Below are 27,274 nucleotides of genomic sequence, written 5' to 3' on the forward strand. Positions count from 1 at the left end.
TAACAGGAACCTGGTAAGATTATTTATTCCAGAAGCAAGATGAAAACAGGACAGTGGTAAAGACCAATTTAGTTATGACAGTTTGTTTGTCCAAGCAACCTCCACGCTCAATTTTCACTCAAAAGCCACTCTCTTATGTTGCTGATAAAACCAAGTCCTTGTAAATACTTGGTTTTCTTCTTCTGCATGCTCAGCTGAAGTGGCGACCAAGACGAGCGGATCTGTAGTCAAAGCGGAGCTGTACAAAGGAATGGAGAATATTCTTCTCTAGAATAGCCAGCTGCTCTCCTGAGCAGACCTGCTTCAAGTTATCTGGGGCTACAACCAGGAGGTTGCAAAGGGAATGTAGCGTGTCAAAAAGCTGCAATACCAACACAACCTGTGACAATCAGGAAAAGCAAAGCAAAATTTTAGTATAAACATCAAGGGGTACTTTTCAGAAAGTCAGCTTAGACATGATTAACAATTATTAACGTATTTCTTAATGCAATGCTTTTTGTCATCTTGTTCAGGGATACAACAAATCTGAGAGATCGGTCATTAAACTGTGCTCATTTTATAAACATAAGACCACAGCATCAGCCAGTTCAATATACATCAGCCACATCTCAGATTACATCTGCAATAATAGCCAATACTTACCTTGAACTCTTTAGCACATTTTCTGTATTCAGCCACATCACAGATTGCCAACATGCCACCCATGCAGCTGTAGGAATATTGTTGTAGATGCTCATAAATAAGGCGATGGAAACGAACACCAAACTCCATCAGAACACTGTCCACATTCTTGCCATCCATAGAATTCCTGATCTTTTCCAGTTGCTTTCTAACATAGGCACAGACTTTGGCACAGGCCTGTCACATAAACAAGGATGTCAAGGAGAAAAGATTCATCTTGATAGGAAAGCTACAAAATGAGTGAGAGGAGACACCCTGGGCTACTCCTAAGATATCAACTTTCGTTCAAGGAAAGTAACTAGTATGTCACTTTCAGATGATTTTTTTCCAGAGCATGAAATTCTCTCCACCTCTTATGTGTTAAAAGATTTTAAGCCTTTGCAATGGATAGCAGCTTGTTTATGTAGAAAAACCTTGGTAATCCAGTTACTACCTGAAATAACTACATTGCAGTCTATTTTGGACATCCATAACTGAAATTGTATTAATTTTCCAGTCACATTGTTGAAAAGATCTATGTTGCCTTGAATATCTTACCCATTATATAGTTTATTATTTACAAATCACTCTGCTCCTCTCTAACCTACACGGAGTTTTACTAAAAGTGAATCTATTAATAAAATTAATGTGAGAAAATAATCACACACATCCACCAACCTATAACCTTCAAACAATTAAAGTATAATTGGCTAATGTCGGAATCATTCTACATTTACTCCGTGGAATAGACAAAGGAGATTTGAATTCCAATAAAAAATAAATTGTTATTAAAATAGCCTCCTTTATTGTTCCTTCAATTCAGTTGCTGACTCCTGGAAACTATGAAGACTAGTTCCTACGTTTTTCTTGGCAAGGTTTTTTGGAAGTGGTTTGCCTCCTTCTTCTTAGGGTTGAGAAAGAATGACTGGTCCAAGGTCACCTGTTGGGCTTCATGACAAAGGCTGGACTAGAATTCATGGTCTCCCAATTTCTAGCCCGATGCCTTAAACACTACATCAAACTGGCTCTCTTAATTTAGGCATAATTCATTTAAAGTATCTTGTATCAAATATGAGAACCAATAGTATGGCAGGTGCTGGACAAGGAGCAAGGAGACCTAGGCTTTAGTCTTCACTGAGGCAGGCAAATTACCAGGTGACCTTAGGCCAATAATCCCCTATCAGCCCCAGGCTCTGCAATAAGCCAGCTGATAAACAAAATCATTTGTTGGCTGATTTGCTGTAAGAATTAGGTAAGTATAGTGGAAAAACAAGCAGGTCTTGCAACTATGCAGGGAAATGCTAAGAAAAACAATTCTATAACTAAAATACAATACAAGATTGTACATGAATTTAATAGATTTTGGATCTGATGACAGCAACACAGAGTTCTAACTCTCATTTATGCTTTAAGGGATGTGAACATTTTCACTCTTGCTTTCTGTATATGCCCTATTAGAGCTGAAATGTAGAATGCATTATTCTACAGAATGGGTAGATTGACTGCTGGTGGTAAATAAGTGCTAAATCATGATGGCAAATACTGAGGCTCGATATATAGAGGATATAAACTTCTTGCAGAAAATCTAAATTATTTAAAGAAATACAATTGGTCTAAGAATATTTCTATATTAACACTGAACATACTGTATAAGGAAATACTAATATTCCCCAGCTTAAATCACAAGAAAAAACTGCATTCCTAGATAAGTCGAAGAAAATTTTACTATTAAGCAAGGCAATACAATGTAACCCAGGCACATTTAACTCTAGAAAAGAATACCAGCAGCAACCCAATTACTTGCTGTGCCACTTGTCACTTACTCAACTATATATAGTTACTCACATTAGTGTACTGAATCAGAACATTGTTCTCATCTTCTGGTTTGAAATCAGTCTTCTTTTGTTCGGCTGCTAAGATGTGCTTCATCTGTCCAATCATGCAATTTAGTGTCCTTCAAAATCAAAATACTAGGTTGTAAGATTTAGAAAGAGCATTTTAAATTTTACAAAGTTCCAATGATCCAAAGATCTTCATAAGTTGCAATGTGCACAAGCGTTTTCTCTTTTCATGAAATTGCAGAAATGAAGCAGTTCTAGACTGCCAAATTATTATTTTCATTATTTAATATTTAATATAGTCCTTGTGGTGAATTCTTAAAACTATAATATTTAATCCTTTGTTTAGTACATTAATACAATAATGGACAAAATGAAAGATAAACTAAAATATGAAATCTTCACTTGCCTATCTATGCCCATATCCAATTTCACCTCCATTTGTTCTGTGATATCTTTTTTCTTCTGAAGACATTCAGAAAGCTTAGGAGAAGAGCTGGGATAAATTAAAGAATAGACAGTTAACCATCTATTATAATGCACGCATCAACTGCAAACAACTTGGACACTCCAAGCACTTAACTTGTGCAAGGATTTTCTAGTTCATCTCACTTTTATTTTTCCTTCTCAGAAAATAAGCTTTCATGTCAAAATTATATACAGAATAATCCAACTGATGTGAAAGGAATACTTGGGAATACAAACAAATACAAGATGTGGACAAATACAGAAAAGTATTATACATTTTCAGAATCTATTAGATCAGGGGTGTCAAAGTCACGGCATCACATTGTCATCATGTGACGCATCACAACTTTTTCTCCCTTCGCTAAAATGGGGGCGGGGGTGGCCAGCACATGACACATCCAGCCTGCGAGCCACGAGTTTGACAACCCTGTGCTAGATCATATCAGAGGCCTGTTTAGGTTCAACTTTCTGTTTCTCAAACTAGCCAACTTTAGCAAAGTGCACAAGCATGCCCATGGTTAAACCAGCACTAGCTTTATTATTTATTTAAAAAATCTAAACACTGGTATGAAGTGAAGAGAGGCAGGCTTCCAAAAGGAAGGCTAATCTATTGCAAGGGAAGCCATTAATACAGAATGACTAGACTGAGGCTATTTAAACAAAGTCTGTGCACTTTTAATATGGCTTTATTCAGGAAGATTTTGAGAGAAGGAATATTTATGAGTCAGAACCAAAATTCCACGTGGTTTTTGGCATGAGGATAAAATAAATGACCTACCTCACCAACGGCATCAGATGGTCATTGAACTGCTTATCAAAAAGATGAAAAATTGTATTAGCCTGATTTACAATATCCAGGAAATAAAGATTTGCATTCTTGGCATCTGGAGACGGAATACCTAAAAATGAAATGAAATGTCAACACATTAACATTTCACTGGGACTAAGAAAAAAAATCCAATTAACAATCTATCAGGAATCATGAGTAATAATTATACAACTAGTCTTAGGACAAATTTATCAAGCATATTAAGAATGATGATTTGTTTTGTAAAGGTTATCTGTAAGGGCTGTGCATGTTTTGAAAATGATTCAGAAAAAGGTGCTTTCATGTAAGCCCAAAGAACATTGTGATTGTTTTCAACAATTGATTCTCTCAAGTTAATGCAACTCTTAAAGCAGCCACGTCTTTTTTTCAGAATCATATGGAAACCTAAAGAAAGGTAGGTTCAATGAGGTACAGAGGTTCTGAGGTATGTCTTCGGAATCATTTTAAAGCTTTCTAACTATGCTTTAGATGAATATTTTAAAGCAGGGCTCTCTAACTTTTGGCAACTTTAAGCCTGGAGGACTTCAACTCCCAGAATTCTGGGAATTGAGGTCCTCCAGGCTTAAATTTGCCAACGTTGGAGACCCCTCTTTTAAAGCATGCACAGACCTAATATTTAAACAAATTGTCTATTTAGAATCAATAAAAGGTGGAAATAAAATGTATTATTGAATTAAATGTTCTTTTAAAACATTTTAAAATATATAGTTTTATATTTCACTGTTGCTATTGATTTATAAATTTACTTCAATCAATCATCCTATTTATCAGCTAATTTATCCTGCAATGTAAAACAGAAATAGACTTACCAGCCAGCCCAGTTTCCACAGCATAATCAATATGCTCAATACACAAGAAATCCACTAGCAAAGAGAAAATCCTGAAAGCATTCTTTGACAAATCAGAAGGATCCGAAAGCTTTAAAAATGAAAAACATCAACTTCATCCTCTTTCTAGCACGAAATCATTTGCAAGCATATTTATAGGACTACTTTCAAACAAGCGTAATTGTGGAAAAATAGGACAACATTCACATATCACAAATCATTTCCAGCTCTTGTGTTAGCTATATTCCAACTTGTAGACAAGTTGTAGATATATCTAATGAGCCTTAAATACTGCTCTTCTTATGCCTCTTTTCTTGTTCTGGACAATCTGTTGCACTTTTATAAAGCAATATTTCTTGTTCCTCTCTTACTCATTTGTTTTTCACAACAAATGTGAAATACGAATTTCAAAATTTGAAATATGTTAAAAGAATTTAAAACGTTGGAGTGCCTAAATTCCAGGATGGCCTTTGGGATCCAGATTCAATCTACACAAAATGGAGAGCACACGGATATTGTGGGGACTTTAACAATAAGCAATTTCCTGCAATGTTATTCAGGCCCCTCAATTTTCCTAAAAGCTGTGCTATATTATTAATTCATGAAATTATCTATTACTTTTTCTATTTTAAATAACATAAAGACAGCATAAAAACAAGATAATAAAATTATTTTAGAAGCTGAATTACAATTAACCAATAAGTTTATATTGTTTACATAAGTATTCTAATATGCAATAGCTAGAAAGCTCTATATTATGCATATACACACCCTATGACACCTTTCGAAAGCTTGCTTGGTTTCTTGTAATAAATTCACCACAACATCCTGGGACAAGAAAGTTTCACCATGGGTATCAATGCTTGGGCCTAAAGGCAGGTTGGTTCGCTGTCGTATTCTCTCTTTGAGGTCTTGAATGCTACAAAAGAAATGCCCCAGATAGATTATTAACGTATTAAATGTAACAAATGTAACAAACAAATACCCTTCTACTGGGGGTGGGGAGGCTTCATTTTTATAAAATGACATTATTCGACATATACCTCCTTTTAAAAAAACAGCCATTTTTTTCTGTGATGCATCAAAATCCACAACACTGAACAAGAGCACCCTCTATGGCTGGAGACATACAGTCGTTCAGAAGAAAATTCAGGATGTTACGGCAGAATCAAAGATATTCATGAATAGATAAATGCTAAAACCAGGCAACTTCTTAAAAAAAAAATTATGGGAGCACATACGATGCATTTCAATCGCTAAAGCAGCTGTTAACTTTTTCCAGGCTCACATAGCTATTTCAGAAGCTGATCCTGATTGTGCAGGTTCGGTAAAAGAAACAATTATAATAGAGATTCTTTGTATGCATTCTGTTAAATCACCACCTTTTCTATGACAACAAAGCATTGTGGGAATGTGGAAATTCATTTCCTCTAACATATCAATTGCTGGACAAAATCTGTACCTGCATTAAATAGTTTGTATTTTAAAAGGCTGTATAGCATGGATGAATTATAGTAGCTAATTTGCCAATGTATTAAGGATTTGATTTATTTCCTGTTGCCCCTTCTAAGGATTTTTAGAACAGGCAAAACAGAAATCTCCAAAGAGATTACACTCCCCTGTTGAGACATTTATGGTCATAGCACAGCTCATTGCAGATTTTCATGATTTTGTAGCTTACTTCTTCAAATATTTTTTTAAAAAAGATGGAAAAAGTTCACTGAATTTTTGAACCACAGATGTCAATGTCTAAGGTATCTTAGAAGATATACCCTTGTTAAAGAATCTTTTGTATTATAAGACAAAATCATATCAGCAATCCAACCTTTACAAAATTGGAAGGCTTTGGATAGAGTATCTATCAAAACATGGCAAGCAACAGAAGCAGAATCAATAAAACCTCTAACCAAACTATGCCAAGAAATCTGGAAAATGACGCAGGGGCCAACAGCCTGGAAGAGGTCAGTCTTTATAACTATAAGAGTGAAGATCTAACTAATATCCTTAATTTACATCCTAGTGAAATAATGCTTAAGATCATCCAACACAGATTAGAATCCTACATGGAAAAGGAAATGCCTGATGATACACAATCAATCAGTAACTGTCATGTTACAATCAAACTATTGTTAACATAAGCATTACACACATATTTTAAACAAGGTATACATACGTAAAGAAGTTTATACATGCTGCAAATTTTACAAGTATGTAAGACAGCAATAATAAGATTAAAAAGTAGTACTTACCCTCCACCTCCAATAGTTCTCTTCTGGTGGTTTTTGGAATCATAATAGCGCTGCAGAATCATGGAGCTCCTACTTCTCAAATAACCAATTTCCACCTCTATGTAATTCTCCAAGTAAGAAACAAAGATGGATTTGATAAGCTTAGACAGGAAAGTCTGCTTATCAGTGCCCAAGTTAAACTCCATCAATTTGCTTGAAAGATTAGTAGTCCTTTATGTTAAGGCCAGGAGCAAGAGAAGAAAACAATGTAGTTGCAGGAGGTAAAATACAGGTGTAACATCTATAAACGTTCACCTCTTAGGGGGCACAGTAAGGAGTCAGAATGCATCTAGCCCTATTATGGAAGTAGGCAGACCTCAAGCCTATTTCATCTAGAACCCCAAGATCCAACAGCTGGAGCTTAGAGCAAAAGACAAACACTTAAAATTAAAGAATTCTCAGCCCAGGAATTTGTTTTGATTATGAGAAATGAACACAGTTAATAGTCCTTTCACACAAAAAAAGCTTACTATGAAGTAATTGAGGGTGGGAGCGGGGGTGTCATTTTGTTACAGCTATTGTTAAAACAACTGGAAGTCAGAAATCCTTGCTGACCTACTGGAAATCACCCAGAGATCTACCAGTAAGCAAACATGGACCTTAACAGTTAACTGAATTAGAGATTACTAGAAAATCTCCTAGTAAGAACAAGAGATCCTTAATCAATCTTTTTTACATTCCCTTACGAAATGCCAAAACCAATCCTTCCCAACTGACTTGTATTTGTCTCACATAAGAATAGCCCGTGCTATTCAAGCAGTTTCCCCGCACTCTGGGTTGATTTAACACAAAGGTTAGCACTTTTATCAGCAGGTGGGCACTAAACTTTATGTCGGAAATGGGAGTAAAAACAGGTTTTACACATAATGTTGTCATAATGTACTTTGTTTCTAGCTTCATATAACTTCAAGCCCATACAAATCACTGTTTACTTTTTGGAAACAAATCATAATTTGAACACATAGTTTACTGTTGATTTATGAATCTGGGCTTCCTTTAATGTCTTTTTCTGATATCTGAATCCAGAACCTATTCCTGTTTGTTTTTATTATGCTCATCTGAACTATTTTGGGTCCGAAAAAAATTATTAAGAAATGAAACCAGAAATTGGCCAGAATATGATTAATTTGGTTATGTGTAAAAATAATTCCATCATGATCCTGCTTTTTTTAAAAAACAACTTATGGTTAAAGCTAATTCTGCTTTAGTATTACATACAAACAGAGCCAGTGCAATCATTTTCGCTCCAGCTTCCCAATGTTATTATATAAATTAATGCAAAAGAAAATATTTAGCATAAAGAAAAAATCAAAAGTTCAAAAAAAAAAAAGACAACATCTACACAGAACCACAGAAGGACAAATCAAACGAGAAGACCCACCCTGGGCCTCTTACAGCTTTATTGTTTAAGTTATTTAAAATAAAACCAACCTTGTATACAGGTCATAAAGACTCTGAAGGTATTGCTCTGCATCCGATTTCTTACGTTCTTCTAACTGGTCTTTTATATAACCCTGTGAAAGTAAAGGCCAGTGTTCTATTATTTCTTTCCTTTCCATTAAGAATACAAGTGCCTAATATATATTCAATGCAGTTTAATTCAGTTATGAAATTTCCATCACAATCAGCGGCAACATTACATTGCACCCATTCACAGAGCATTTCTGCATTATTTGAATTTTGTCTTTTCACTGTAACCTAACCATTGTTATCCAATTTGTTTCAAAGCCTGGGTAGGAGAGGGGGAGGATAAAAAAGGAAAAAAATAATAGACATGAAGATACCCTTTATTTTCCCCATATGGACTTCATATTAAACAAATCGTTTTCATTCATTACAAAAGAAAATACCAGCGTTTTGACATGCTGTTCTCTAATTTTAAGTACAAGAATGCAGAGCCTTATCAGAAGCATTAGGCTTCAGTCTTCCTATGCATTCTTTCTCTTTCCCTATGCTTATAGATATAGCTGGAGAGAAAATCCAAGAATCCAAGCATAAAGCAAAGTATCTCCTAAGCAGAGGAATAACAGGAAATAAAATTAAGTATAAGCAAGAATCAAAAGAAGCATCTTGAGATCCCTAGATAGTTGTCTGAAGTAGCATTCAGTTTTAAGTACAAAACATTCCAGAGTCTTCTCCTAATCATGCCCTTAAAGATCCTCTGACGTAAGCGACTGTCCATGTACAACTGGGAACGACAGATTGGGTGAACCATCCTAGACTGGAAAATTTAGCAAAAGCTTGAATCAAGAGAAAGCATGCATATCTGTGGCTTCAACTCCCATAATTCCAAGTCATCATGTCCATTATCAGACAATGTCCATGTCAAATGGAGAGAAAGGTTTGGGAAAGACTGGCACAGGCTACCAATCATACATCATGCATTCTTGCCATTTGGTACAGGTAAAGTTATGGTTACAACAACAAAAAAAGGTGAACGTTATATTGGCAAGTAGTTTAAAAAAATAGGAACACACATAAGTTACCTGAAGTCTAATTTCAAAGATATTCTGAATAAGTTTGGCCATTACAGTCTCTGGACTACTAAATATATCTCCAACTTGTTTATTCACAGTCTGGCACAGAATGGCTGTATCTTCAAAAATATCGTTTCTTAAATAGGCACCCTGAATCACAGAAAAATTAGAAGAGAGTTTCTACATTAAGATATTTTTATCTATTGTATAGGTCAGTGGTTCTCAAACTTTTCTTCACCACACACCCCCTTTAAATACTTTTTCTGGCCACAGACCATGGACACGGACACCCAAGACTTAACTCAAGATTTAAATCATAACATTTCTTCAAGCATTCATAGACCCCCGCGGACCACAGGTTGAGAACCACTGGTATAGGTATTTCATATAAATATTTAACCCAAACCCTTACCTCTTGGCACTGTTTTATATATACATCGACACAGTGGGAATAGCCCTATGGGGAGAAAAAAGATTCTGCAATGTAGTTAAATATTCAAGGTAGTTATTGTTTGACATTAATAAAAAAAACAATAGGTAGAGAATATTTACTTTTCTGGCTTCTTCTTTCTATTTTTAGTCTCTCGAATGACAACAAAGTCAACTAAAATTACAATTGTCAGTCCTCAAATAAAGCCATTTATCGCTTATCCATGTTATTGTATTTAATTTCCCCAATTCAACAGCCTCTCAGAGCCATTGCCTCCTGAGTTGAATCAATAGCAATAAACCTGTTTATTCAGGATGAGAATTTTAATACAATGTTCAGGAATACCAAACTTTTTTATCTTGTGATATATAAAATCAGAATGAAAAAAAAGGTAAAGGAGTCCCTGCAGATTTTACTCCGCTAGTCGTTGTGGACTATAGGAGGCAGTGCTCATCTCCATTTCAAGGCCACTGAGCCAGCACTGTCCAAAGACATTTCCATGGCCATGTGGCCAGCATATCACGGAGTGCTGTTATACCTTCCCAACGTAATTTTTATCTTTTTATCTACTTGCACTTGTATGCTTTCGAACTGCTAGGTTGGCGGGAGCTGGGGTGAGGACCACCCCATTGCATGGCGCTCAAATCTCAAACCTGGGCTGTCGGCTTTCCAGCTGACAAGTCCAACGTCTTAATCACTGAGCCGCCACGGCGCCCAGAATCAAAACATACTACTAAATATCCTTATTGCTCCTAATCCCACTTAGCCATAGTCCCTGACCTGTTACACAAGCACTTATAAGCACATGCAAAACAGGCTCAGTTTGTGTAGCATAGAAGGAAAGTTCTACCTCTGTCTATAACAGCTACTAGGGCCGCGGTGTGGCTCAGGCTGTAAGAAGCCTGTTATTAAACACAGCTGCCTGCAATTACTGCAGGTTGTAGTCCCACCAGGCCCAAGGTTGACTCAGCCTTCCATCCTTTATAAGGTAGGTAAAATGAGGACCCAGATTGTTGGGGGGCAATAAGTTGACTTTGTATATAAATATACAAATAGAATGAGACTATTGCCTTACACAATGTAAGCCGCCCTGTGTCTTCGGAGAAGGGCGGGATATAAATGTAAAAAAAAAAAAAAACTAGTCTGAACCTGCACGCAAATGTATGACTCAAAACAGTTTCGATCAACTGCATTGATCATAGAGAAGAGATTGATTATTCGAGAAATATTTTTTAGAAAGACAGTCATATTCATACCAATGTTGGAAAAGAATTAATAAAGAAATAATTCAACTGTCACACTTGTGATAACAAAAGAAAGTACTATTCCTGGAAAAAAAAGGTTTACTAGAATACAATCAATAGGGACTAAATATTTTGGTGCATTAATGGCTGCACAGTTCTACTGGGGGAAAAATGGCATCAAGAAAGATTTATTTCGAGTCCAAACTACTCATATGCTTCGATATAAACAAAGTTTATTAGAAGGAAACAGTACAGAAGAGATTCTGTAAATGTGTACAAAGCTATAGCCTTAGAGATAAGACTTCTTACCTTAAAATGTAGCAAAACTGCAGTTACTTCTCTCATCCTGTAGATTTGCCCCCTTCTTTGTGCATTGGTAAACTCTTGGATTAATTGGCACTCTAAGTCATGGTACTTACCTGAGTTCAAGGAAGAGGATAAAAGAAATAAAATAACACGTCAGAGTTGATTAAACGGTGACAGCAGTTACTTTCAAAAAAATTAAAAGATGCAATCTTACTTGCTATTTTAGATTTTACATCAGAAAACCTGTGAAAGAAAGAAAAGGATGAATAAAACTCATGCCTTAGTATTTCAATCTTCCAACCATGAGACATTTACATATTCAGTGTACCTTTTAGATGCAATGCTTCTATTTTAGCTATCTCACCCAAGAATAAAGCAAAATGCTTTTTGAAAAATTAATGCATGACTGCCATGAACATTTACACCATATAGTTATAGAAAATAGTTATACACATAGTTATAGAAAATAAAAATACACATAATTATAGAAAATAAGATTAAGGGGCACTGCCTGTCAAGTCGTACTTAACAGCAACCATAGGTACTTTGAGCTAGCATAGTGGTAGCCAACCTGGTCCCTACCGCCCACTACTGGGTGTTCCAGCTTTCATGGTGGGTGGTAGGGGTTTTGTCCGATACTGAAGCACTTTCCTTTTTTTAATTTAATTGACTTTTTTTAAAAAAATCATAGCATTATTTAAAACCATTTTCATTAGGTTTTCATAAAATTCCCATAAAATTTAAGTTTCTGAAAATATACTATTTGTATCTCTAAGGGTGGTTAGAAAATTTTACTACTAACAGAGATACAAAAGTGGGCGGTAGGTATAAAAAGGTTGACTACCCCTGAGCTAGCATATGAAATACAGAGAGGAATAGGTAAACCTGCTGTGTGTGAGTTGGGTGGTCATATAAATTTGTTTAATAAATAAATAAATAAATAAATAAATAAATAATAAAATAAACCAGCACTGCTCCCAAGAAACCACCTTTCAATTATTACCAAACCAGAGACTCACAACACAAGCCAAATGTCAGCTGATAATCCTAAGATTCAGGTCTCCAAATATTTGAATCCTAAGAGCAGCAAAACTTGTATTACTTTTGCAAATAAATATAAAATACAGTAGTGGCGATACTGCTGGTAGATGCATAAGAATTGTACATATTTTTAAAAGATCTCACTGATGTAAACTAAATTTAGCTATACTGCCTTTTCTTTTTCTATAATAGTAATGTATTTTCCTTATTATTTCTTACTTCGTTTTTGAGGTTTGCATATTACCTATCCCTATCCCAAAAGAACACAGTATGATGGTTATGTATTTAAATGCAATTTCTAGCAGGATCACTGATATCAACTTTCCTGTGTTCCTATCCAATGCAACTCTTTTATGTCTTTATCCTTTAAAACATTGAGGGTTTTTTTCCTACTGCCAGTCTCAGTACACACTATGGTTTGAGGAGGGTCATGGTGGTGCAGTGGTTAGAATGCGGTACTGCAGGGCTAACACACTGCTTACTCCAGGAGTTCGATTCTGAGTGGTTCAAGGTTGACTCAGCCTTCCATTCTTCTGAAGTTGGTAAAATGAGGACCCAGACTGTTGGGGACAATATGCTGACTCTGTAAACTGCTTAGGGAAGGCTATGAAGCACTATGAAGCGGTATGTAAGTCTTAAAATGCTATTGCTATTTTAAGGCTAAGATCCAAACAGAATGATGGAAAAGCTCTCTTAATAAATAAAAGAAATTTCCAAGTAAGAAATAAATGAAATATGTGGAAAACAAACACTAACTTCAGAAAGAATGCTTTTCATCAAATGTTCTAACATAACAAAGGACATGCAATAGTTTTGCTTCAGTTATCCTCTGACAATTTATGTATGAAATTTATATGCAGCCCATCCAGGGGTGAAATCCAACCAGTTCTATTCCGCTCAGGCGAACAGGTAGTGGTGGCTGCGGGAGGCTCCGCCCACCCGCACAGACATCATGACGTTGCTTTTTTGCAACATTTTAAGCCTCTGCGCATGCACAGGTTTTGCACATGTGTAGATGATGGTGCGCACATTGGCAAACCAGTAGGGAAGGTAAGTGAATTTCACCTGATGCCCATCTCACTATCCAAAGAGATTCTGGGTGGCTTACAGTACGGTTTATTAACCTGCAAAATGCATTACTGTAAAGCACTATACATTAAGCTATCTTTGAAAAAAAAGATAACACAACTATAGGTATTCCAAAATAGATGAGAATATACTAAGCCAGGGCTTTCCTGCCTCTGCTTATGTGTTTGGGCCTTTAAAAGTGCTGGCACTAAAACTTTTAAGTGGCTTGACTGCAGGTCACCTGAAGCAGTGGCCTCTACCAAACAAATCTAACAGTTACTAAAACCAGCTTCTGAAGCCTTGTGAATAAAACGAAGAGAATGGCTATTAGACAGAAGGTTTTACAGTGGTGATGTTGGATATGGAAGCCCTACCCAGATTTTTTTTTTTTGCCAAAGACAAGACTACAGCACTTTCAAGTGAAGGGTTCCCCCCCCCACATTCCTTATTAATCCACCAGTTCTCAAAATAAAGTCTGGAGATTCCAAGGCCCCTTCAGAGGGTCCACCGTCAAATCAATAAATATTTTTAAATGTCTCGGTTTTCGTTTTTAATAGTTTTTAATTTTTAATATCCATGGATATAACCTTCATTAACCAAAGCTCTTTGGATTCCTCAGTCATTTTTAAGAATAGAAAAACCAAAATATTTGAGAACTGCTGTCCTAAGCTTTTTATTCTAATGACACGCAGAATGTGTTTTTAGATCCTTGCATGGCTGTTGGTTTACCTTCATTTTATTTTTTAGTAATTTTACTTATATTTTCTTTCCTTTTATAAACTATTCAGAGAACTTCAACTGCTAAGTCATATAAAATACATTAAATAAATATATAAACATATAAATTTAAAAGATTTTTAAATGTCAGGGATCTTTGTAAAGTGTGTTTCCCATGTTTTAAATCAGGCTGCAAACCTACAGACATCTACCTAGGAATAAACCCCGCTGCATATACTGGAGCTTACTTTTCAAGGAATGGGCAGAGAATTGCACTATAAACCACTTGATACGTTTCCACCTGTGACAGAATTAACATTAAACATTAGTGGGCTATTAATCTGTTCTTTTAAAATTAAGTTTCTCATTTTGATTCATCACATGATTGAGTTACAATTTGACTCACTTTCCCAAAAATGTTAGTAGAAAGAATCAATTAAAATCTAGCTTGGTACAAACACAAATCAAAGATAACTTTTAGCTATCAGTCACACTTCACCTTTCGAAAGGTAATTCCTGTGCTATCAGATGCAGCTTCTGGATAATATCAGCTGCCTCTTCAATCTATAAGGAAAAGACATAAAATTTATTCAATGTCTTCTTTAATTTGTCTTCAATGACTTACTTGTAAAAATCAGAAATATTTGGAGAAGTGTCCCACAATGCATTCCTTTACTGAGTGACCAGTACATAGTTCCTAAAAATCAGTCCCACAATAAATTTATTTTGTAAAAATTGTCCTCCTTATTTATTTCTATATAAATATTTTTATATATAAATATCTTTTTTCTTGTACATACAAGAATTAAAATCTTTGTGGGACATTTCCACCTGCTTCAGTTCCTACATAGGCTATCCTTCTGGCATAGCTGTTGCATCATTTATTTCACCGGACAAGGTAGTTTGAGCAAAATATAATGTATCTTTGATTCCACACACAGTTCAGGACTAACTTTTTTTCAATACGGTATTTCTAGATCTAATACCAGAGCCAACACTATTATAGGACCCTATTCCAACACACTTAATTCATTCAACTGTTGATTCAGTCAAATTTCCTTACCCAATTATTTTGGTAGCACATAATTGCACTAATAGGGCTAAAATTGCCATTTGGGGAACAAGAAGTTAATGAATAAAGTCATGCCAATCTGCTTTAATTAATCTGATATTGATGCAGATTCAAGAAATATGCCACAGACTATCCCTTGATAGAGAGCAATGGAGGCCTTGGAAAAGACATTTAAGTGCTATGTATATACCTACAAAAATCAGAATTATACAAGCAACAGTATTCCTACAACACTCTATGGAGAAGTGAAAGTTGCATTTTGAAGGAGCAAGACAGGGAGGGTTTTGAGAGAATATTATTGGAGAAGACTCCTGAAAATACCATAGACAGCCAAGAAGACGGCCGGTTTAGCTCACGCTGGTAAAAGCCTGTTATTAAGAACACAGTAGCCTGCAATTACTGCAGGTTCGAGCCCGGCCCAAGGTTGACTCAGCCTTCCATCCTTTATAAGGTAGGTAAAATGAGGACCCAGATTGTTGGGGGGGCAATAAGTTGACTTTGTAAAATATATATATATAAATATATACAAATAGAATGAGACTATTGCCTTATACACTGTAAGCCGCCCTGAGTCTTCGGAGAAGGGCGGGGTATAAATGTAAACAACAACAACAACAAAAAAAGAAAACAAACAAATGGATTATTGAACAAATCAACCCAGAATTTTAAACTGAGGTATAAATAATCAGACTTGTCCCGCTTTGGATATGTTATGCAAAGACTTAACTCTCTGAAAAGGCTCTAATGCTGGGGAAAAGTACAAAGAAAGAAATGAAGAGAGTAACCAGAATGAGTATTGCCATTGAAGATCTGGCAAACCAGGTTAGGGATAAATCTCTCTATGTAGTCCCTAGGAATGAAAAAAATGACTTGATGGTACAGAATGAATTAACTGATTAAGACAAGGTGCTGAAGAGGTAAAAATCACTATCTTTTTCTTCAACCCTTTTTCTTTCTGGCTGACTTAATCAAGCAGGGAGGACCACCCCATGATTAAGGCAAATTGCTTCCTTGTAGAAGAAATGCACTCTTCAGCACCCATTCTTAAAGAAACCCTCTCTTGTCTTGTAACAGCTGGAAACTATCTGCCAGTCTCACAAATACTACTGATGGCTAAGCTGACTGAGAAAGTGGTAGCCTTATAACTCCAAGACATCTGTAGAATGCTGATTATTTGGAGTTATTTCAGTCAGGCTTTCATTAGGAATGAAGAACTAAGACTATTTTGATGACTGTGATAATAACATACACTAAGAACTTGATTTGGGAGTGTGCTTTTACTAGTTCAGGAGTTTTCAATATGGATGATAAAAAGCCCTGTAAGATCTGGCAAGGAAAGCAAGACTTGCAAAATAACTGGTACAGAGAGATCATTGGGAGATATTGTCCCAGCTCAGCTGCACTTGGTAGGTCCAAGAAACTTGTCCTAAGCATAATGTCCTGAGTCAGAAAGACAGGGATAAGGTATAAGCAACTCACATACAAAACACATTCTCATTAAATATCGTTGTGCTGCCTGTTCCTGTGCTATTATTTAAAAGGCTGGGAATAATGGCTTTTTATAAACCACACTATCTGAAATGATGCCTCCTTCCATATAGCCTAGAATCATCTTCAAGGGCCCTGCTCCAAATGCCGTTCCAAGTTGAGATGCAGCAGGTGGCTAATAGTTGTGCCCATATTTAAAATAATATCCCGATTTGAAATGGTGCAGTTAGATTCACAAGAAAGAAATTCTGACATCTGCTAGGTTTTATCAATGCACCTCAGTATTCATTGTATGCCTTAAGAAGAAATCTAAATACACACCCTGAAAATACTTATCTATACAAAGAGATTTTGTTTGAGAGATTTCTCAAGGATCATGTGTGGAAAAAATGTTCATTCACAAGTAGGAAGAATTAGGGCATGATGTTCAGAAGAAGAATATAAGGGATTTCTAAGGCATTCTAAAGGATTACTCTCTTAGCATTCTTTCAAGTTGCTTATGATTTTGCAAAATGAAAAAGTGACAGCACTACCACATTGAAAATAGCTGAATCAGCAGACAAATGAAGTTAATCTGCACTCAAGAACAATGGAGCCTGGACAAGTTGCTCACTGGGGAACTAAACTGTGGAAAAGTTGTAGCAAGAATTATAATTAGGGCAACTCAGTTTATCATGAGTAACCTCATTCAATCTGGCTGACGGGTCTTACCTTTTCAGGATTGGTGAAAACATCAGACTTCAGCTCTCCATCTAGAAACTCATTAAAGTATTTCATCAGTTTGTGAGCCTCTACTAGCCGTTGCCTTGGTGTATTTACCCCCTCCAGGAGGTCACCTAGGTGACAGACTTTAGTTGCCACATAGCTGACATGCTCATCTAGTTCTTGGAAATGCTGGAAGGCAACCTGGGAGAAATAGACAAAAAATGTTTGTGTTTTCTATAATGAATGGAAATCAAGTTCTTTAGTAACATTCAGTTCAAGTAAAAGCTCAGAAGCCAGTATAAGGGATGATTCAGGACCCAGCCAAGCCTCTCTAAAATGTGCAAACACCTACCAAAATTAAAAATCAATTGATGAAAAATACCATTTTAACTAATTTGAACCAGATTAATTCCACTAAAATAAAATACTTGGAATGGGCCATCACAAAGATTAGTATGTAGTTTAGTAGTATGAAATTTAGAATTATATCAAGCTTTCCCCCAAAGAAGTTTGAATTTGAATTGCATATATTTGTCTATATTCCAGCAGGGCTAGTTAATAGTTGCAGATATTTCATCTGATGTAATTAAAGCAATTGAAAACAAATCTCTCCCTATAAGGAAAAGTATAGATATCAAGGTAAGTTGAGTTGTCATGATCAATAAAGGTCAAATCTTTATCAAATTTTGTTTACAGTGAAATATGCTGGAAATAGGAATTACTGATTACTATAGTATGCCTAAACTGTTATTGCATTAAATGTTCATGGAATAAAAATAACATCTTTTTTTAAAAATATTTTTTATTTTCATTTTCCAACATCATATTTATGTACAAACTATTATCCATCATTAATCATTAATTTTTATTTATTACTGATTCAGGCCTGCCCGACTGCCACTTCCTTTCTTCACAACCTCCCTTTCTACCCTCTACTACTTTCCCATCCTTCATCTCCTTCACTTTACTACTTCCTCTCCTCCTTCTCCACTCCTCTTCTTCCACCCTATTTCCCCTCCTCCTTCTCAACTCTTTCCTACCTATTTTCTTCCCTCCTTCTACTCCTCTCTCCTTTTCTTTCTGAAATGGCAGTCGGGCAGCCTCAATATCATTCTACATTTTTATTTCATATCTTCAAACATTACTGTACATTAATAATCAATCCATATATCATTTTCCCCCCCTTTCCCCAAAAAAAAAATAACTTCTTTTAATGCAACATTTAGAACGGAATCCATCACAAAGTTAATACCTAGCTCTAAACCATGATTTTACAAGCAGCTGGGTTCAAAACACACTTAAACCAAAACCAAATCAACCACATATGGAGAAGCACAATGTGCAACCTCAGCCATTCTAGGTATAATTTATTGAAGTGAGTCAGAACAATGGAAGAGTCTGTGGTTGTGTTTACCTGGTTGCTTTTCTGCAGTTCTTGAACTTTCTTGGCAAACTCCTTAGCTTCCCTTTGGACTTGTTGCTCCAATTTTTCCACCCTCCTTTGGATTCGTTCATCCAACAACTTCAGTTCATTGATATGATTCACAAATTCTTCTTGCAATCTAATGAGAATAAACAGTTTAATAAGACAGGTTTTAATATGCAAATGTTTATCTTTGGTACTAAAATGAGACTTTACAGAATATAAAGCAACATAAATATCACAAAGTGTTTACAAAATAGCACTGACAAATAATGCCTTGGTAAGACCACAACTGAAATACTGCATCCAGGTTTGGTCACCATGATGTAAAAAAGAGTACAGAGAAGAGCAACAGAGATGATTAAGGAACTTAAGGGATATAAAGAACAGCTGCTGGAATTGGGTATGTCTAGTCTAATGAAAAGAAGGACTAGGACTAGGGGTGACCTGATAGCAGTTTTCCAAAATCTAAAGGGTTGCCATAAAGAAGAGGGAGTCAACCTATTCTCCAAAGCACCTGAAGGCAGCACAAGAAGCAATGATGGAAAATAATCAAGGAGAGAAGCAACCTAGACTAAGAAGAAATTTCCTGACAGAAAAATTAATCAGTGGAACAACTTGCCTCCAGAAGTTGTGGGTGCTCCAACTGGAAGTTTTTAAGATTGAATAACCATTTGTCTGAAATGATATAGGGTTTCCTCCCTGACCAGGGAGTTGGACTAGAAGACCTCCAAAGTCCCTTCCAACTCTTATTCTGTTATGTTTTCTTCTCCTTAATCCAAGAATCTATCAATGTTATACGCCCTTAATTTATTCCGTATCTTTGTCCATATATAAAGTTATATACCAAATGAATTAATTCACTAAACTTTTGATATCATTTACAGAAATTAAAATGATCTGTTGATTTGTCTGTATAAGATCCATTTGCTCTTGAATCTATGCTTTGAAAAGAAAAACTGTTCCCTTCTAACCACAGTTTTGATACTTTCTAAGCTATACTGAAAATGTCTTAAGAAGGGGAGGGGAATGGGTTGAGTTATAACTAGTGTACTTACTGGATACTTCTTTGAATCATGGAAAGACTGCCCTGTGCTGAAGATGGTTAAAGTTCAAACTGTATGGCTGGATTATGCAGTTCAGTGTTACAGTACCTTTTGGGATCAAAAGCTTCCATGCCACCTCGAGAACCTCCACCGGGAGTCCTCCATGCCAAGCGTTCAATGTACTCATCTGCTACAAAGGGCTCCTAGCCATAACAAGAAAAAAAGAGTCTTTTACAAGGAGCCACAGCTGGAAATATATTCTACATCATGTTCACATCTCACTGGGGAAAAAAAACTACCGTATATACTCGAATATAAGCCGATCCGAGTATAAGCCGAGGTCCCCAATTTTACCCCAAAAACTGGGGTAAACTGGGGACTCGAGTATAAGCCGAGGGTGGGAAATGAGGCACCTACGGTTGAAACCCTCCTCCCTTAGCTGAGAAGGCTGGCGGCTCCCGCCCGCCTCTCACTGCACCGGCAGGGCTTCCCGTCCGGTAAAATGTGAAAAAGAAGAAAAAAACTCGGTATAAGCCGTATATACTCGAGTATAAGCGAGGGCTTAAAAAAACAAACTCAGTATAAGCCGTATAGACCAGTATAAGCCGAGGGCGTTTTCAGCACAAAAAGCGTGCTGAAATATATTCTACATCATGTTCACATCTCACTGGAAAAAAAAAACTATTCAAAACATTTTTTCTGCAATTATATAATAAGACCAATGACACTTCTGATATTTGTCCATTTAATCTAAAAACTGAACATTTTGAAAATGATAAAATATTTCATTTAAAGTTTGCATAATTAGCAACCATAAGTAGCAATTGCCAGCCTTCTACAATTCAAGAACTGTCAGGGGCCGGTGAATAGCGCAGGCTGGTAAAGCCTGTTATTAAGAACACAAAGCCTGCAATTACTGCAGGTTCAAGCCCGGCCCAAGGTTGACTCAGCCTTCCATCCTTTATAAGGTAGGTAAAATGAGGACCCAGATTGTTGGGGGGGCAATAAGTTGACTTTGTAAATATACAAATAGAATGAGACTATTGCCTTACACACTGTAAGCCGCCCTGAGTCTTCGGAGAAGGGCGGGGTATAAATGTAAACAAAAAAAAAATAACAAAAGTTCAGTCTACTCTACCACTAATTCATTCTGCAGTGTCATTCCATATGGCTAACATGTCATACAGAGGGCTTTTTCCACAGAATAGATCAAAAGGAGTTTCGACTGTGCAATGGAAGGTGTCTTTTTTAAAATCCTGAATTTATCCTATTACAAGGATCTCAGCAGCCATGAGAAAAAACTCCAACTCGTATTTAAGGGACCTGCTCATACAAGGATGGTCTGCCTTAATATAAGGCAATTTCATGTTCCGTAATGTCCTCTTCAGATTTAAAACATTTGCCTTATAATTTCACAAGAATACATTTGATAAGAGTATAGTAAAACACATGTTCCAGCACCCACATTTTCCAAAAATTACCAGGGGTAAGCTTCAAGAAGCCATTTCATCAAGGCTGTATTCATGACTCATTTTTTTCAACGTTTTTGTAAAATACACTGTACCAGTTTTTCCACCGCTGTGGTTTTCATCTCACCACTCCCATTTTGCATATTTACAAACCCTGGTCACTCTCATGTTCTACATGACATTTCTGAACTGTAGGTCTTTGGGGAAAGCTATCTGCATTTTTTATTTTTTTAAATTTAATTCAAATTTTAAGTGTACAGAATGCAATGGTTATACACACCTACTGATAGAACACATTAATGATAACTATTAACATGTTTAAATATGAAATTATTACAATGCTGGTACTAATTTCATTTGAGAAAAAAGACGAAGAGTTTTTGATTATTTTTTAAATCTAATATTAAACTCTAATTTACTGGGAGGTACAGGGCTTTTAAAAAAACACTAAGAAAAACAAGCTTTTCTGACTCAAAAGTATTTTGAGATCACATTTAGGTATTCTAAAATACCACCAAACATTTGATCTCTTGTTCAGAGAGCAAAGGCTTGTCTTTAACTTAACTCATGTAAATTAACTTGCACAGAGAAAACCAGTAAGTTTACATTCTTTTCCTCTAATCTGGGAAGTTGTTGAACTTGAACTTCCAACGTATTCTACCGGAAGTGATATGGGAACCTATTACATTGCAATATTTGAAGCTAGAGAACAAGGTAATTAACTTGACACTAGACACTATGGATTATCTTTCTCCAAGTGTCTCATTTCTGGACAGAAAGTATGGCTGTAGTTATTGTTTTGTTGGCCTTAATTGAAATTTTGTAATATATAAACTTTATTTTTGCAGGTTTACTTACACAAAATGAAATAGTACTATACTAACTGGTATTTCTGGATTTCCACAAAGATCTCTCGCCAGTATAAAACAGATCTGACAAATCAAAAAGTCTGCCATCTGTATTCTGAATTTACAAATAAACATTGGAAATCTTTGTGAGGCAGACTAGGAAAAGGGCTTTTCCTAGGGTTGCAATCTTCAAAAAATAGAACATGTGCTCCACAAAACAATGTCAGGGCAACCAATCTTAATTCACTTTTAATGGGGGGGGGGGGGTCAAGAAAAAAAAAAGGCAGCCATTTCAACAGGTTTTAAAACATGGCTTTTATGGATTCTGTTATCAATTCTTGGCTGCTTCATGGGGATATTGATTGTTTTGATTTTACTGTATTATCCTGAAATATTTCCAGCAGTCCTGTAAGTTTATTAAGTGGGGGTTATTTTAATTATGCCTTTTTGTATGTGAATGGTTCACACATAATACCAGGTGAAAACAAAGAACTCCTGTGTCATGCTAAAAAAAACAGGTATTATATGAATTCAGCCAATGAATTCAATGCAACTTACTTTTCAGTAAATTAGATGCAGAAGGTGGGTGGATTGTGACTTTTCAATGAAGGAACAATTATACATTTTATTAAAAAAATATTCTGGAGACGAATTTTGACTTGTCCAGGTTTTGGCATGAGCAAAGATTGTAGATTCATTTTCAACTGAGGCTTCATTTTCCAGGGCATGCCTCCTTCCCCATATATACCCTTCATATACCATACTACTAACATCATTCTGGCCCTAATAAATTAGACATGCTCGCTCTATTTTTTTTTTGTGGAAGTAAAAAAGGCCAGAAAAATAAAGCCCCGGTAAATCTGTTCCTCAAATAAATTCAAAGCCCACTTTGCTCCTATTATGTGCTCAGAGAAGTTTGCATTGTCAGTTTTTTTCCAGAGCAGAGTGTTGTGTCTGAATAATTGCAATTTAAGACAATCCTGGAAAATGAATTCCCTTCATACCATGTGAACATTGGCTGCAAATGCAGTTATGAAAATAGGAGCCTATATGACCTTTAATTTAAATATTGATGTTACTTCCTTAGTAGCTAGGATTTTAATGATTCTCAGTTCAAAATGCCACAGCTATGAATTGCAAGAATGCTGTCATAGAATCAGAATAGCTAATGGAGGTGGAATATTTAATTATCAATATTACTGTACAAGCTTTTCCTCTCTTAAGAACACCAATTGAAAACAAAATGAAGTTTTGCAGGGAGAAACATTTTAGGAAGTTTATTAAAAAACAAGAATATTACTGTTAAATTATCTTTTCAAATAGCATGACTGTAATTAACACAACTGGAAACCTATATTCCATCCATCCCCATTCTATATCTTTAGAATCTTTCTCCAAACTCATTCCCATTTTGAATTTTATTGCAAATCATTGTTTACAAAATAATCTTGCCTTGAACAGCTGCATGACAAGTTGAGATACAATTTATTTATTCCAAATGTTTTTATGCTACAATAGTCAGATTCTAAGTGGTTTACAATCAATAACATATAACAATATAGTGAACAACAAAAATACCCAAAGTTTCAAACTATTTAGGAGAGGAGAGCTTCTGCATAGAATGTTTACACCTCCTGGTCCCTTTTGTTACACCTCTAAAGGAGTAAGTGTCAGGCAGACACTTTATCCTCGCTCACCCAGGGTTCAGTAATACATGCCGTATCCTACCCTTTTATTCTCAATCATGCCACAATTGATGGTCTTGTTAAAGGCACACCTAGCATTTAAGAGCATCAACCTGGGACTAGGTCCCCAGCAATCCAGCAGTTTAATTCTTAAGTGTAATCAAGAGGCTGGAAGAGGGGATTGGTCTCAAATTTCCCAATCCCTCACCCTTGGAACAGCTTGCCCCATCGCCTGCAATTACCTCTCTCTGATTATCACTATCCTGATGGTCTTCTTCAGACATCTCTTCACTCCAATCACACAGGGGAACTTTTAAGCATTAAGAGCCTCCAGTAGCTCCTATTACATCTCACTCTTCCACAATTCCACCCTTCTCATTTCTTTCCTATCCTCCCATTTGTTCCTTTTCTGGGCAGCAGTTTAAGTGACTGCCCACATTTTTCTCATTTGCTCCACTCTCACCTGGGCAATGGTTAGTGACTGCCTATCATCCTGTCCTCTCTCTCCCCCAGGTCTTCTACTACCTCCACCCCCTTCAATCACTATCCTCTCCAACTTTTCTTCCTTCCTCCTACTTCTCTTCCATTCCTCTTTCTGCAGGTGACTACTTCTCTCCTCCACCTCTCATGGTCTGGGGGAGGGGAGGTCTACCTTCACCTCTTCTTACTCAATACACTCCTTTTTCTCCCACACCCCCTCCCCAATCTACTCTTCACTTTTCTTGTCGTCCCCCTCTCCACAAACTGTTTTCTAGGGGGGGTTTCCTCCCTCTTTTCCCCCACCGATCTTGCACAGCCAACACTTCCTAGTGGGAGGAAAAGGTCCTCTCGTCTCCCAACGACCCTCAACCGTTGGCTCGATCTCAGGCAATGCACCCGCGGATTCTCCCTTCTTCAAGGGAACTAAGCTCCGCTTCTCCCAACACTCCTCCGGTTCCAACTTCCCCCGTTCTTCATCCCTCATTTTCTCCCTCCGCCACGCTTCTTTCTTTCCTCCGGGCCTCTTCGGCTCCGAGTGGCTCCCATCGAGGTCGCTCTCTCTTTCTGCCCATCGTGCCGGTCATCTCAGCTCTGCTTCTTCGCTTTAAAACCATCCTTGGGAGTCTGATGGCGGCCTGCCGGGGCTTCCGCCTTCTCTTCCGGTCTCCAGTCAAGCATCCATTGATCTCCCGGTGGCTGCTGGAATTGGCTCTGCGGCCTTCGCGGATTCACCGGAGTGCGGGGTAAATCGTGGGTCGGTGGAAAGCAACCCGCCTTCCTTTCTCCGCCGCAGCCGCTCGGGGTTTTCCAGCCTGATTCGGCAACCTCCGTGGCTCCGTCCCTCCAGCCTGGACCGGGCGGTTCTCTTAGGTCTCGTCCTGCCTCTTCTCTTTCCACCGTTTCTCTTTCTTCACCTTCAACTCACACAACATCATTCTCTTTTTCGCCCCTTCAGCCTTCCAACCCCCGAGATAGTTCATTCTTACACCTGCGAAAGGCACTTTCCCCTCCTTTCCCAGCAAAGGCACATCTCCCGCTTTCCCCTCCCGAACCCCTTGAGAGACCCTCGGCCCACCAACTCCCCACCCCACCCCCGGGGCTTCCATGCCCGGTCAGCGCCAACAGCCCACGGAAAGAGCAATTACATAGGCGGGGGGGGGGGGGGGCAGAGCCAGAGGCACCCTCCCTATTGAAGAAGAAGAAAACACACCCACGCCGGTACAGGGTTTAGCTCTCCCGTGACAACTTTTCTCCCACACGCGACTTACTGGCCGCCGCCCTCCTGCTCCTGAGGCAATCACTCCCACCACTTGCCCCCGGGCGAGGGCCGCCGGCTTATCTCTGGGGCGGCCTCGGCCATATCTCCCCCAGCGAGGGTCCTGTTCCTGCAGCAGGAAGAGAAAAGGAGGGTGGGCGCCTCATCCCCCGCCAATGTTTACCTCAAAGAGCTCGGGCGTGACCGCGGCCAGGGCGCTCCCGTCGCTGTCTCTGTCGCGAACCCGTCCCCTCAGGCCGGCCACCCGGCGCCCAGCCCAGGCCTCCTCCATTGTCTCTTCCCGCAGCGAGGTTGCTCCAGCTGCCGCGTTCGCCGCCCCCGCGGCGGCGGCGGCGGCGGCAGCGGCAACTTCCAACTCCTCCTCCTTCGGAAACCAACCATAGGCCCCCCAAGCGGCCACCGGTGCTGCTCGGCTCACAGCCGCGGTGAGGCCTGGAAGGTGGCTCCGCCCAGGCGCCTCAGTCAGCTGCTGTCGCCGCCACCGCTGTTGTCTCCTCGGCCCTTTGGTGCAACCACTCTCCGTTCATTTCGTGGGGGAAAAGGAGAGACCCGGCGAAGAGGTCGGCGCTGGGACCGAAGGCCTCCTCAAACCGTCACCCAGAGGAGGGACGGGTGGCGGAAGCGCTTCTGGTTGAGCGGGGACCGAGTTGTATAGGGAGGAGGCCGCGTACTCTGTAAAAGGGGGCTCTGCTCGGCGCAGTTGAGGCCTATTGTCTCAGGGGGTTTAAAGGAAGCGATTTCCTATTATGAGGGAAGGCGTTTTTGGAGCAAGTACTCCAATTTAGCAGGGATGCCTTAAGAATTAGGGGGCAGAGTGCAGCTCCTTGGCTTAGGAGACTGTCTCCTATAAGAAGGAGGGGGAGACACTGACTAGGGAAGAGACTTTTTGTGCTGCAAGAGAATCTGCCCTTCCCGCTTGGAGAGAAGTCTCTCAGTCGAATAATACATTGCTGTACATGGAAGGAAGCTGGGCTTCTTCCTAATTTGGAGGCTCTCCCCTGCTATAAGGGCCAGGTTGGGTGTGGATCCTCTTTCTAGAACTGGGCTTTTCAAATTGGGAAGCCCTTGTACAAGAAACTGCTGACCTAGAAAACTGGGGTGTTTGTTGGGGTGTAACTCCAGGCATAGAATGGGCTGGGTCTAATTTGGGCTGAGGGGGCCTTGGTTCCTTTTGAAAGCCTGTTGTCCGATACATTTAAGATTCCCTAATCTGTCTCCCCTAGATTTTTGTGTGGAATATAATTAACGAGAGAAGTGTGTCCTAATAAGTGCCCTGATGGTGTGTTTGTGAAAAGGGAGTTTGGTGGAGAATAAGAGAATCCAATCCTCCCATGCAGAAGCAAGTTGCAGCACTGGAAATAAGAAGGAAGAATTTATGAGCCACATCAAACAATGCCCAGAACTGGAAGTTTCTTGGCAGTAAAGCTATCATGGACAAAGTGACCTTCCAGTCTGCTAATTATCAGTGATGGCTCTGAGAGGACTATGGCTCATCAGTCATGAGCAAGAGACACAAAGCACTGTGTTGTTTTCCAGGTAATACGGTATATTTGTCTGGTCCAAGCCTGTATAACATACATTTCTTTTAC

The 27,274-nt window shown here is 38.1% G+C and overlaps 2 protein-coding genes across 5 annotated transcripts in view; one reads left to right on the top strand and one right to left on the bottom strand.

Moving 5' to 3' along the window:
- On the bottom strand, nt 1–26,053 carry EXOC5 (exocyst complex component 5). 2 transcript variants are annotated; one of them, XM_058163000.1, is made up of 18 exons: nt 25,849–26,053; nt 20,036–20,130; nt 18,873–19,020; nt 17,465–17,659; nt 14,693–14,757; nt 11,582–11,610; nt 11,371–11,480; nt 9,800–9,844; nt 9,397–9,537; nt 8,342–8,424; nt 6,872–7,081; nt 5,394–5,541; nt 4,605–4,713; nt 3,745–3,865; nt 2,908–2,994; nt 2,506–2,614; nt 643–858; nt 1–379 (listed from the first exon to the last, which is right to left on the bottom strand). In XM_058163000.1, exons 1-18 carry the CDS (start codon nt 25,954–25,956, stop codon nt 191–193), a joined length of 2,208 nt encoding a protein of 735 aa, XP_058018983.1. In that variant the 5' UTR covers nt 25,957–26,053; the 3' UTR covers nt 1–190. The 2 variants fall into 2 exon arrangements, with proteins under 2 accessions (XP_058018983.1, XP_058018984.1); XM_058163001.1 differs by lacking the exon at nt 25,849–26,053 and adding an exon at nt 24,172–24,762.
- Nucleotides 25,034–27,274, top strand: part of AP5M1 (adaptor related protein complex 5 subunit mu 1) — a 14,637-nt gene continuing 12,396 nt past the window's right edge. The window contains exons 1-2 of one of the 3 annotated variants that reach the window (XM_058163004.1): nt 25,034–25,152; nt 26,909–27,221. In XM_058163004.1, coding sequence (XP_058018987.1) covers nt 27,154–27,221 — 68 coding nt within the window. In that variant the 5' untranslated portion in view covers nt 25,034–25,152; nt 26,909–27,153. Of the gene's footprint in view, nt 25,153–26,097; nt 26,246–26,885; nt 27,222–27,274 lie in introns of those variants that run through there. The other 2 variants (XM_058163003.1, XM_058163002.1) reach the window with 2 other exon arrangements.

This window comes from Ahaetulla prasina, chromosome 1 (genome assembly GCF_028640845.1).
Source record: "Ahaetulla prasina isolate Xishuangbanna chromosome 1, ASM2864084v1, whole genome shotgun sequence".
NCBI lineage: Eukaryota > Metazoa > Chordata > Lepidosauria > Squamata > Colubridae > Ahaetulla > Ahaetulla prasina.